We start from the raw sequence: 13,541 nt of genomic DNA on the forward strand, positions 1-13,541 counted from the left end.
CCCAACCCCTAACCCCCAACCCCTAACCCCCAACCCCTAACCCCTAACCCCTAACCCCTAACCCCTAACCCCTAACCCCTAACCCCTAACCCCTAACCCCTAACCCCTAACCCCTAACCCCTAACCCCTAACCCCTAACCCCTAACCCCCTAACCCCCTAAGGGGATTGGGATGAGGGTTAGACATGACGGGGACGGCAAGATAGGGTTGTAGAAAAGGTAAGATGAATCTTCTATACTGTCACGGTGGTCAAGGTAGACTTCAGTCGAAATGACCTAATCGTACAACCAAAGGACGAGATAGATGGACGGACGGACGATATCGACGGTGAACGTCGAAATCGTTGAGAGTAAGAGATGTAGAGATCACTCAGCGCAATAGACTCTAGAAGGGACAATAGGCGTTGTAGCTTCTAGGAGAGGACTGAAGTGCTAGATGACACCGTAGCTAAAGCTAGATATTGAGAGACAACAATAGAAGATTCATAGGGAGACGAGAAGACAGTCGCGACGCGTCGCAACCATATATATAAGTAAAAGGAATATGACTATCTAGTAATGTTCGGGATATAGATGTAGATGTTGAATCAACGAAGTGGTTCAACATCGGAACGATATAGATCGAGACTTCAAAGAAATCGACGAGAGATGCTACAAATCCTTGACATCCTTCTGTTTACGTAACGTTAGGGTTGTAATGGAGGTGGCCGACATGACACCGTGCAAGTGGACGATGGACATGCGTTTGCTGCACTCTTACTTTGGCGTGGGCCAATGGAGCATGCAGCCGAGACATGCGCATGAGGACCGAGTACCCAATGCAGTGAACCGACACCTCAGCATGATAGGATCGTGGTCTGCTTGCTGCCGTGAGTATCACGAATGCCTGCGACAGCGTGAAAGGGTCAAACAGATTCTTGTCAATGCCTTGGCTGTCTGTGTCGTCGATCCTCCGACATTGAAGCCGTCCATTGCAGCGTACCGTATACCGGTGCTTATAACGAGGGAAACCGCCAGGCTCGTCCCCTTCCGATAAGGGCTATGTGGAGAGCGAGTCGGAACTCCTTCGATTGCGAGCCGACTGCTATGTCCTCGGTGAGCGCAAGTGACCACAGGCGCAAAGCGGGCTATATACCCCCACTGTCTTGTTTGCAGTCGCGCCAATGAGTCACAGTGTCGCGTGTGGACAATGCTTCGTCACCAGCAATCCCTTGTAGTCTGAGGTGACAGGTGAATCCGTCGTAGTCATGTACAGACGGAGGATGATCCCGGCGAATACAGCAGAACGAGGCCGCTACTGTCTTTGTTCCTTACAGGAGCTGATCGCGGCAAACAAACGCATGATCATGTACTGTGAGAATCATCTACGCACATTGTCGCATTCTTCTGTGTATGCCCATCGAAGGTATGAACGCGGAATGATTTATAGAACTGCAGCAAGCTTGTAATAAAGAGGAAGATTTACAATGAAAGGAGTTCGTTTGTAGTGTAAGCTCCGAGTTCCAGTCAACTGAGGAAGTCGCTGATCAAGTATGCGAGCTGCTTACAACGACTTTTCATTTCATCAAAGCGATCCAAGCACCCCTGGCTGACCAACATAGCGTATCGTCCCAGCTTTCCGTCTTCCAAGTGAAACCAGATTTGCTAATTTCCGAAGCTGAGTGGATCAACCTCATATTCCGTTCTGCTGAAACATCTATCTTGGACCAAGCTTGAAATATGTAATCCGGGTTGGCGGCCATTTCGCCGTTATTGAAGTTGCAGCGAGTAGTTTGGGGGAATTTGGGTTGATCCGAGTGATCGATAGTCATATAACCACTTTTGACGGTCGGATCAACGGTCATATGTGCGACCCAATCGACTTCAACTTCCAAGTTGAAGTCACCTTGTGCGGAGGATATCGCCATTTCAAAACCTGTTGAATCCACGTTCTTCACCGTCACTTCGCCTCTCCAAACAGGCCGGCTGTGTTCATCGTTTCCTTTAACCATCTTGAACCCTCTAAAAAATGCGACCACCGAGACAGACTGTTCCACGAAAGGTCGATCAAAACGGACTCTAATATTGTCGAGTTTATCCGGACGACGAGTCCAAGTACCGAATCTGAACCTTGGATCGGTACGAGGTACTTCTAACCATGTCGCTCCCATCTTGAACAAACGACTCGGACCACCGGTGGTCATCCCACAAGTGCCGTCTCCACCTTGACTTTTCGGTTTGCTCCAAGCGTAGACGCTGACATCGGCATTGCGTTCCTGCGACAAGCAAAGGGCAACAATCAGCATGACGACCAACGCGTGGGAAAGACACAGACTGGATCACGGGAGAAAATGTACAAAGTCAAGGTGGTTTAGACCCGCGACACCATCGTTCCAAGCCTGACCGGGGTAGAACCAATTATTCTGATCACTATTACCGCTGAGGAAACGACAATCCCCAATAGGATCGTCGCTGGTAGCGGTGCTGAGGGCGCTTTCGTACGAGGTCATTAGGAAACCGGTGGATTGAGATTAACGAGTCAAAGCAGTCATTGCATGACCGAATTCAGACATTTCAAGATAATCGCTGCTTCCCCGAACTCTGCACCGGTAAGCAGAGAAGAGTGTCTATCTGCCGACGCGACTACTACCACCCGTTGAGTTACTCAAATGAATCACCTTGGAAAGTAACTTGAAGAAACGCTTGTGTCTGTGAATAACGGGGAATGCTGTCAGGAACCGATGTCCTTGTCTCAACGTTATACAAGCAAGGCACTGTCCGGTATCTTGCCGTAAGGGAAAAAAAGCCACTTGCATTGCCGTAATTTCAATATGCATTGTCACGCTGTTCCATTCATACTGCATCGATACTGAAAGACACTCAACTATACCCGCGCGATCCGCCGCCCGATTGGTTTCCGTGGAGAATCGTTCTCGAATATTTCCCCCGCATCCATGAGTGATTGCCCTTCGTCCGTCTATATGCCTACCTCTATCTCCGCAATTGCACTTAGCACGAAATGCTTATTGATAGTTATCGTCGACCCAAGCTTCGTGTGGTGCGTGTAGCGCGTGTTCTCCCTCGGCCGGTGGGAAGTCTTTCCAATCGAGGACGGCATTCAGAGTTTCCTTAGCCATAAAACGTTCTTGCTCTTTGAGTTTGTTGGCTTTTAGAAGCGTTTTGTTGAACACAGCCTGACACATTTGGGCGCGTAACATCGCTGTAGGTTCACCGGTCACTTCATTGACCTGGTAGCTTGAATTTGGATCTAGAACATCTTTCTTTCTCGTGAACGTCCTCCTCTTCGGCCAACCCGACCCAGCATTGCTATAATCTCTCATAAGGTTCAGGTAATTTGGTATTTTACCTCGGACTGCCTTCAGAGCTGCCGATCTTTGAGTTTCGTCGTTAAGATCGTACCCCGTGGCCACAGCTACATATCTTTTGAAAGCTAGAGTCTCGTCGTCGGTAGAAAAGTGGTCAGGTGAGCCAGGCAATTCTTTGTCCAATTTGGCATTTGCAGCTTTGCTCCCATCAAACAGAGCTTCTACGTCCCTACGGTTCGAGGGAACAGTGAAATTTTTACCATAGAGAGATTTGATCTTGACCAGCCTATCGATGGAGGCTTTGAGTTTGGCTCTTTGTTTTTCATTCGGGCCGTTGCCGAGGAATATCTTGAAATCGTTCTTCAGTGCGTTGAATTGTGGGTCCTTCAAGATTGCTCCATCGAGATCGTCCTTGTCCGCGAGCTCCTGTTCCAAGGGGTCCACGACTACTTCGGGACCTGGTTGCTCAGATTCTCCTTCTTCTGCTCGTCCTCGATTGCCAATCACAGGACCACCGGGCCGTCTATTAGGTCTAGCATTATCCGTAGGTGTTCTTCGATCTTCTGCAGGCTCGATGCCACCTCCTTCTCCACTTCTTCCTGCTTCTTCTCCCTCATCCGCGGCTGCTGGCTCCGATGCGGCTTCGGACTCGGCGCTGCTTAATGGTTCATCATTGGTCTCGAAATTCGGCTTGGGTGGCTTTCTGTTGCCTCGATTTCTGGTTCGATCACGATACATTGTAGAGCGCAGCGTTGAGAGGTGATGTCGAGTTCGTCTTTGTGCTGCAATGATGTAGAGAGAACAACGAGCAGCGGAAGGAGGTGAAGTAGTATTCATGTTGCGAGTGTGGAAATACAGATAGCATCGAGCTGGAACGTGTTCGCGAAGCCCCTGCGTGAAAGGCAGCATTCGGTTCCGATCCGGTGAGTTGCCGGTGAAAGCTAATTTCTTTTTACCACGTAACGTGACGTTGCGTTTGTCACTCTTCATCGCATACTTGAGAGACACATATTTTGATATGGACGTGATTCAAAGACATTGTGCCTGACTTTACTTGCGCCAAGTACCCACGGCTCCCCGCGTCTTGCAAAACAAGGAAACTCTATCTTGAAGGAATTTATATGATGATGCAGCGAGACGTTTCACGGAGAGCCTGCCGAGAACTTCCTCCACTAGCGGACATCCTGGCGCATTCCCTCGTACCACAGACGTACCGAGGAGCGATAACCAGATCATCTATTCGGGTACGGAGTCCAGGCACGAGCTATGCGGCATATGTGCCTAAAGCGTCGCAGGGTCGAAAAAATTGTTGTACCTGAACTTCACGACATCAGCACGAATCCGCGATCAGATCAGAATCAACACGGCTTCGTGCCAATTGAATTCCGATGCCAGGTCCGAGATCAACTGTGAGGTTGTGTCACGGAATCCGTACCTTGCAAGTCAAGCGGGGTCGGGCATTTAGATTGGACTAGCTGCGGAGACACGGTGACATAGGCGGATAAAGTGATTCAGCGCAAGTCACACCACATAGCTCTTCCATGGCTGCTAAGCTCGAGAGATCTTACCATTATCATATCTTATTTTGAATAGATAGCTTGATATCGCTGTATGACCCATAACGCCCATCCGCTAGGACCGCAATGGTGACCACCGCCGAACCATCAGCTAGACGAGTCTTTCAAGCGGACGGGAAGAGCGCAAGACTCCGCAATGAGCAGGTCAACAAGTTTGTAGCCTCGAAGATAGTCTCACATCAGGGCAAAGTCGTCGGAGTCGCGTTGGATGCTACCGGACAATATTGGTATAACATACTGGATCTTGAAGGTAGTTCCAGCTCGTCAAGTATCAACAACAGTAGCCAGGATTCACAGGCATGGATGAGCCAGTGTCGACCGATCCGATTTCCGTCAGATTTAGTCTATCTCGACGCTCAATTGGAAGGCATATACCCTTTACCGAAGTGTAATTCGGAGAACAAACTACTAGAGGGAGACAACATCGATCCAGCACTTGTAGATCCATGCTATAGCTCGACTGCTAGGTTGTCAGTCGTTGGGGAAGATGGGCAGGCGGATTTCGGATTAATCTCCGATTCGACATATATCTATATATTCCGACAATCTAGAAAATCAGATGACAAACTGGTGCCCCAAATCGGTGATATCAACCATGAGAGGGGGATTGTGGACAGCAATATTCTCATGGACAGGTTTGTCCTGGCTGGTACCACCCTGATCAACAAGATCGAAGTGCGATATCAACGCTCAAGATCGTTCAAACCGTTAAATGCGAAAGACAATTTGAGCGCGTGGGACATGGATGGCCAGCCATTCTTCGAAAGCACCTGCTGTATCAATCAGATCAGTGGGATTTCATCCCAAGGGTTCACTGTAATCCGAACACCCACCAGAGTCAACGATGTCTATCGGTGGAACTTCTTCTGCATCTCAGAGAAGACCAGATTATTGGAGTATTACAGCTTCGACTCCTCCGATGATGGGCGTCCACGAACAAGGGGCAAATCAAGCTACTACTGCACGGTGTACACAGAACACATCAACAAGGAGCCAACTTTTGCGCTGGCTCCGGGAGCATGCTCGGCGATCAACACAAGTGGTTATCGATGCAACCATCCGTTGACACCCATGGCTTCAAGCTCAAAGATTAGTGAAGCTCAAAGCGCGTTATTCTTAGATGGGCAATTATCCCAGACATATTTGCGGACCTCGAACGAGAAAGGCATAGACCTCAACGATATGCATGTCTTTCGCGACGGTTTCACCTTGGAAGCCTGGATATTACCCAGAGATCCCCAATCAAAGACTCCCATGTCTGCGAAGAGTAACATCGTATCGAATGCACCATCGAACAGTCTTGTTTTCGATTTCGGAACTCCTTCAACAAAAGAGAGTGTCTCTTCTAATGTAGCGGCGGCTGAGGCAGATCTGTCGCCCGCCGACGTTCAGCCTTTGTTCAATTTGGAAGGCGACCATGCGATTGGCGTGACTCTGGAGCGAATCGGAGTCAATCGCAGCCAAATCAATATTGGTCTGACCCTTGAGGGAGAAACAACATTAGCCTCTAAACCGATTGCTACCGGATTAGCGACGGACGAGAGAGCTGTGTGGTCGCATGTCGCATTGGTTTACCACAGAGCCACCAGAACTGCGGAGCTATACGTCAACGGTGTATGCGAAATCACCCTCCAAAATGCTAGTGGTGGTGCTTTGAAATATATCGGGAAAATTGGTGCCGACGATAGCGCAACGTATTTCGCTGGAGCTTTAGACGAGATCCGACTATGGGGCTCAGCTCGAAGCAAAGAAAGCATGTTGGCTTCGATGAATAGCAGACTGCCCGGAAATGATCCGGATCTGAAAGGTTTATGGAGATTGGATGAATCAGAGGGCACAACGTGTTTTGACAGTGCAGGTAAAGGATTATCTACTCGTTTGTCTCTGCTCCGAGTTCGCTGATTCTCGTGTTTCCCGATGTAGGATTGTCGCAGTCTTTGCAACTCAAAACCGACCTTTCAGACGTTACTTTGGATCAGTGTTGGATCAAATCTACTGCAGCTCTGACGAGTCGCATTGGAATTAGTCGATATGTTTTCAGGTTTAAATCCGATTATCAGATTGTCGGCGCCCCTTCTGCAACGCTATATTTTGAGCAGGAAGATCCGATCAAAGTATCCGATGATGGCGCCAAAAACATGCATCCACAAAAGACGCACGCACACGTCCTATTGGCCTTTGGCGTTACCCCTTCCGAAATTGCCCCTCTCAGTCCCAAAGATGAGGATCGACTGGAAGAAAGCGCCTCTTTGGCCTTCTTGGATTTTGACATCTCCAATGACGGCATTATTGCAGCTCCCGTCGGATTGTTACCATTATCTTCGGCTTCACTAGAAGCAGGCCTACCAGACAATGTCGCGCAAGCAAAAAGGCATCTTATAGAGTTGGATGAGACCTATGAAAGTAAGAAGACTGGGCTCACCGCCACCTTCAACAAAGACACCCTCACGACATCAAGCGCGACTCCATCGAATGGAAACGTGACGGAGAAGCGAAGCGAAGAAGCTGCAAACCAACAAACACACAAGCTCGAGGATCTTCATAGACAGTATAAAGCCATTCGAAGGACAATCCTATCGTCGGCCAACGTAGGTGAGGGTGAGATCGAGGACAGTATACTCAGATCGTCAGAGTGGCGATTGCAACTCTTGAAGTCCAAAAGCGATCTAATCAAAACACGTGAAGACGCTGCTCTGGCATCCAAAATCATCATCGACGAGTATCAGCAGAAGTTGACAGTTCTGAAATTAGATCGTGATTCCGCCAGAGATTACTGGATACGAGCCGGAAAAGACCCACAATATTATAGGAAATCCAAGCTCATGCTGTCAAGATACATCAAGTTGATCACTACATACGAAGCGAGAAGGACAGAATTACTGGAAGAGTATAGATCAAAAATGGCAGAGAAGAAAACCAGCATTTGGAACGATATATTCCGGTTAAGAAGGCGTATCGATCTGCTACAAGCTTCGCCATCGAATGACAACGTTGAACCCTCATTACTCAGCATGGACGGCAGAGGCCTGAAGATATATGGGGCAGTTTTGGACGCTGAGATCTGTTCCGTCACTGGTAATCCTGGATTACATGAAAGTGCAACAGGAACAATCTCACTATTGGCACGCGGGCTACACAAGACGTTGAGCGCTTACGAGTACGATGCAGGGACCTCACGAACCTTGTTATATCTTCATGGGAACCAAACTGGAATCGCGCCGCCCAAAACACCTGCCACCGATGAGAATCCGGACAATAGTCTGGCAGTGATACCGAGAAGTAATGCCATCACTTCGCTCAGTGTACAGGTAGATCCTAGCTATGGCGCAAGCAGCACAACAGTAGATATCGTACTCACCGCGACGGTAGACGGTGAACGCGGTGGACCGTTGACAGAAACGTGGACGGGTGTGCCCAAAGATGTAGCAAGATTGTCTGCTGTCATCAATGGTACTGCTTCAAGATCTCCGAGCGACATTGGACGAATCGGGTGCCACCATCCTCCCGTCCCGACCATCGTTGTGACTGCAGCGGATGAGGCGAAGGAGATCCCATATTCAATGAGGATGCAAATCCCCACAGGAACACTTGGAAGCTTGGTACCCGGCAGCGCTGTTGTTGTCGGAGGATTTTCGTTCATGGTCAACAGATTTACGCCGATCGGATCCAAGGAAATAGAAGTAACAATCAAAAGTCATCCGCCTCCTCCTGTTGAAGCAGGTGTTGTGAAAGCGATACCAGGACCAGCGATTGGATCGATGGTCACGACACTCATATACGACTATGCTTTGGCGGTGTGTGATCAAAAGCCAAATGCCAACCTGTCCGCTGGATCTCTGATCGCTTCCTTTTTGCCTATGACTTATGGAAACAAGATCTATCCTCAGACTTTGGATCCGGCCGTCTTGAAAGGTAAACGACCGGGATTGAGGGCGGCAAGAACGGCTGGCTCTCTTGAGTTCGACGGTGCTGAAAAAGCATGCTATGCCGCACTCCTGAAGGAGTCGAGATCGGCTGGTTTGCCATTGCCTACTCTGGGTGAAGGTTTATCATTAGAATTATGGTTTAGACCGAATAGGCGGGAATTCGCAACGATGACCGACTTGAGGTCTCCTGACTCTGCTGCCTCCCACAGGTCAGTGCTGTTAACTTACAGCGATGAAGCACAGAGACCAAGATCGAACATGAAACCGGTAACAAGGTCAATCGTGGTCGGAATACAACCCGAGACTGGGTTGTTGAATAAGAATCATTATCATTTCAGAGTGCCGATGGAAGAACCGAAACAGGGCATCAGGATTGATCCTTTCGATCTTACAGATTCTGCTACATACAATGCGTTCACCCTATCTTTCGCTGTGAAATTCGATAGATCGGCTGCTTCGGCAAGATTCGACATTGCTGGAATTGCTTTGGAAATTGCTAGGGATTATTGGGAAGTCCGGTACTCACCATTCCAATCAAACGACATGCTTCCAGATAGCTGCCGATTCCTATTTGCCACCGAAGAACGACCAAGTTTGACGTATGACACCTGGTACCATGTCTCTTTGGTCTACAATCTATCTGAAGGATGGAACGAGCTGTACATCGATGGGGATTCGCGAGGAGGTTTCTTGATACCAAAAGATGCCAAATTGGGCTCTGGATTTGGCATCTCAACTGCGCCGCGAGTATTTAATGTGGGAGACACTGGTTTCGGTCCAGCAAATATTACCACTTGGTTAGCGGATGTTGGAGTCTGGTCAATACCCAAGAGTCGGGAGGATCTGAGACGAGACCTATTGAGACCATTTGAATACCTAGAGGAGGACGCATTGTTGTATATTCAAGCTAGTGCAAATGGAATCTCCGACATTTCGAGGCAAGTGTCCAATCAGACGATATGCTCATTAGCCCCAGCCTTTTAGCAGTGAACTATGTTCCTTCAGGATTCAGCTAATGACATGTGAGTCCTGTAGGTTCCGCAGAAACATATACAATCCGCCGTATGGAGGCAGAGTCGCTGCCATTCAGCAAAGTATCAACGATCCTCACTGGGCGGCAAGGGACAAGTGGCAGATCTGTGGGCAAATCAATGGCAAACCTTTCACACTACCTGCAACCCACAGGGATCCCGCAGGCAACCTGCTGTGTTACGATTGGAACCATCTAGCCGTGACTACTGCTGTCACATATGGATTGGATTTCGACAACCTGTATACCGAAAAGAAAAATCCAAGTTTCCGACTGTCATCATACCTCGAAAGCGACAGGGGTGCGACAATCTCCGATGGCTCAATTGCGATTGCTTTCGTTCTAGATGACGTCAACAGGAATTCTATACTGGTCACCAAGGGTCAGGAGGCTTTGAGGAACAACGATCAACCATCAGGTGTGCGGCCGAATCCTTATCAGATTTCAGTCGTCAAAAATGGCCACATCCGCTTTCATTGGGTTAATGATGCTGGGAAGTAAGTGTGACAAGCCTCGTAATCAATAGATCTCGTCGGCTCATGTCGAACCAATGCAGGGTTTTCATGGCCGAAAGTCAACAATCCGTACGATCTGGAGTCGCAACCCGATTGACCATTCAAAGGAAGTATAATGTGAAGACGTCTGGGGATCCACCTCGAGTCAAGACGACCCAAGACGTCACGATAACATTGTTTGAGTGTGAATATGGAAGAGACGCTGGACAGAAGTGGCAAGAGAAGTTTAGCTTCGAAGAGGCTGGTACAGTGGCCGACAACAATGAGCCATTGAGTATCGGGGGAGCATCATGGTTGCCCAATCCTTTAATCAAGGATTCTCAGAAGAGCGATGCAGTTGAGGATCTGGGCGGCTGGACTGGACAAATATCTGAAATTAGGATATACAACGGTGATGTCCTGCCTGAAAACCAATTCAACACTACCACACCTGACAAATCCATGTTACTTCGTTTGGATTTCTCCACCGGTGATGGCGACGAGCTGCTAGATCTCTGTGGTAATCATCCGGCTTACATGAGAGGGGATAGAAAGCCCAAGTGGAGTGTCAGTCGAAACGTACAGGAACAGTCGGTATCCGTGTACGTGAATGGAGTCAAATCAGCCATTGGCGACATCGGTGTTGCATGGGATCAAGGAGTGGTTCCCCTGAACCGGCAGCTTGTTCTGGGAGGATATAAGAAGAAAGATGGCGCCCGCCTCGGTCTCAACGAAACCTTTCAAGGTAAACTGGCTGAAGTCAGGTTATGGAACATTCAACGGACCGAAGAGTCGATCAACGATTCCTTATTTTATGCTTTACCGGATGTTGATACTTCCTTGATAGCTTACTTCGATATGGCGCCACCATCCAGAACACTTCAAGATCTAACCGTTGACTTATCTCAAGAGCTGGTAGGAAATGGTAGATTCAACAGATCGACGCGGTTGATCGAAGACAAGAGTTTATCCAGCAATCATTTGGTCGTCGCACAACACTCGCCATGGACCCTCGAGCTAGACATCTCACCTTATGATCCGTCAGACACACCCATAGGTACTGCCGCACCTTGTTATGCTGATCCCTTCCTGAACGGCTCATTCGACCGGATGCCCAATCAATATAAAGCAGATAACAGCTCGTGTAGCATTGCTGAATACGGAGAGATCGAAAATGACGGTTCTGGTGTTTACAAAAGAGCTTACAGCCACATCTCATCGGGTGATGGATCATGGCATTTATGGACCGGTCACAAAATTGGGACAATTGTGCAAAATTGGGTCGCACAGCGTCAAACAGACGCGGAAATAAAAGGTTTTATAGAAGGTCCCCCTCCGTTCCCGCTGGAAAACTTTTGGTCAAGATCAAGGGAGCACCAGCCTCATTCTGTCGTCAGGTTCACGGATATGGGTAGAACCACTTATAGTTACAACTCTCGTTCTGAATCCGGGAAAGAGGTTGCAGAGACGGACGATCTGAGCGTTGGAGCCAAGTGGACCATGATGGCAGGTCTAGGGTTAGAGACCGAGGTAGCCTCGGGTAAAGTCCATGGCAATTTGAAGACCGCGGCGGACTTCAACAATTCAACCTTCAATTCCGAGACTTTGATTCGAACAGACATGAAAACGACTGAGCTCAAAGTGGAGCAAACCGGTCAGTGGGATGGTGTCGACAACTATATGGTGACGAATAATGGGATAGCATTGGTAGAAAGTCGGACAGCCGATGTCTATGCGTTGAGACTTAAGGTACAAGGCGGGAAATGGCCCTTAATTGCTTATTCTGTCAAACCAAATCTCCTTACACCAGCGGATGTCAACCTGGTCACCTTCCCTATCAACAAGCGGTATCTCAAGCAGGGCTGTCTGGACGGTAATTATGGTGGGAATGCTGATCCTGACTTCAAGGACGACGGTGAAGCAAGGCGGAAACAGGGATTAGGAGTATCATATTTCAATCCTAAAGAGGCTTATGCTCTACAAGACAAGATAAGAAAGCTTCGCGAAGCGAGAGAAGCAGAATACACAGCATACAAGGAAGTGATATCTGCAGCAGAAGCGCTGACACTACAAAGGATGGTACAACGCGGCATGAAGGAAAAAGATCTCCCAGCGAAGAAAAGTGGAAGCGAGCTTTGGCCGGAATCAACTGCAAGATCAGTCTGCAACACGTACGTCTGGACAGCAAGTGGCGGTTTCTATAGCGAGAGCTACGAGACAATAAACCATATGCAGAGTGAATATGGAGGTTCAACGATCGGTAAATCTACTCTCGGAGGTGGTATCAACGCGGAGATCGCCATCTCCGGTGTTGAGGTCAGCAACCAGTGGCATTTAGGTGAATCTTTACATTTCACTTTGAACTCTCACAAAGAGAAATCTTCGGAAGATCATTTCATGGTGCACATTGAAGCTAGTCCAGGAATGGACCTGAGAGTGAAGGAGCCTGGGGTGGAAGTGATAAAACAGAAGCAGGGTGCCGTCGACGCCTACAGATGGATGACTTTCTTCCAGGAGCCTGATCAAGATTATTGGGACATCTTGTTCAATCAAGTGATCGATCCATTATGGTTATTAGGTCAAGGCCCAGAAGGGGACACTCCCGAAGCTAGTCTGTTGCGAGCCACGAAGACGAAAGGTGCGAAATCAAAATGTTGGCGAATATCCCATAGAGTGACCTTCGTCTCGAGGGTACTTGGTACACCTGGTAAAGACGATCCAGAAGCTCAATTAGCGAGTCAACTGAATAAATTGAACGTGGACTCGAACTGGCAACTCATACAGGCTTTGGCCCCGCAAGTTTCCGGCTGTGCAGACAAGAGTGGAATAGCCACAAAGCTTAGAGAAGTCTTACCGGATACCTATCCTCTACTGATGCAGTCGGACGAAGTGATAGCGGATGTGGTGGAGTTATTGGCAGAGTACATGGGTCTGGCTTAGTTCATCCTGCAGACATGGAAGTGTAGAGTAAACGCGATCTGGTATTTTGCGAATTCCGAAAAGTGCATGCTTACATTGTACTTCTTGTTTGATATTTGAGAAGGCGTCTGAGGCCAGAAGGCAAGCAGAATATCGGGAGGGGGACATAGAGTATTAATGGAATGTCCGTGTGAATCAGTCAATCAGAAAGAATATTGTCCGTACAAAAAGTAAATGTCAAGAAAAGTTCGATAAGGCACATCAAATATACGTATATACCCCATGCGATCA

At 48.4% G+C, this 13,541-nt stretch overlaps 3 protein-coding genes across 3 annotated transcripts; 1 reads left to right on the top strand and 2 right to left on the bottom strand.

Annotated features, from left to right (window-relative positions):
* Positions 1 to 1,555: 1,555 nt before the first annotated feature.
* On the bottom strand, positions 1,556 to 2,284 carry I303_100001 (uncharacterized protein; the record flags this gene model as incomplete). The annotated part of the gene is made up of 1 exon (XM_018403378.1): positions 1,556 to 2,284. The coding sequence occupies one exon, from the start codon at positions 2,282 to 2,284 to the stop codon at positions 1,556 to 1,558; it is 729 nt and encodes a 242-aa protein (XP_018266032.1).
* A 717-nt stretch (positions 2,285 to 3,001) lies between these two features.
* I303_100002 (uncharacterized protein) lies at positions 3,002 to 4,141 on the bottom strand (the record flags this gene model as incomplete). The annotated part of the gene is made up of 1 exon (XM_018403379.1): positions 3,002 to 4,141. One exon carries the CDS (start codon positions 4,139 to 4,141, stop codon positions 3,002 to 3,004), a length of 1,140 nt encoding a protein of 379 aa, XP_018266033.1.
* Positions 4,142 to 4,947: 806 nt separating this feature from the next.
* I303_100003 (uncharacterized protein) lies at positions 4,948 to 13,271 on the top strand (the record flags this gene model as incomplete). Its single annotated transcript, XM_018403380.1, has 4 exons — positions 4,948 to 6,757; positions 6,805 to 9,703; positions 9,843 to 10,334; positions 10,394 to 13,271. 4 exons carry the CDS (start codon positions 4,948 to 4,950, stop codon positions 13,269 to 13,271), a joined length of 8,079 nt encoding a protein of 2,692 aa, XP_018266034.1.
* Between the last annotated feature and the right edge of the window lie 270 nt (positions 13,272 to 13,541).

Source organism: Kwoniella dejecticola, chromosome 1 (assembly GCF_000512565.2).
Source record: "Kwoniella dejecticola CBS 10117 chromosome 1, complete sequence".
In the NCBI taxonomy this organism is placed as follows: domain Eukaryota; kingdom Fungi; phylum Basidiomycota; class Tremellomycetes; order Tremellales; family Cryptococcaceae; genus Kwoniella; species Kwoniella dejecticola.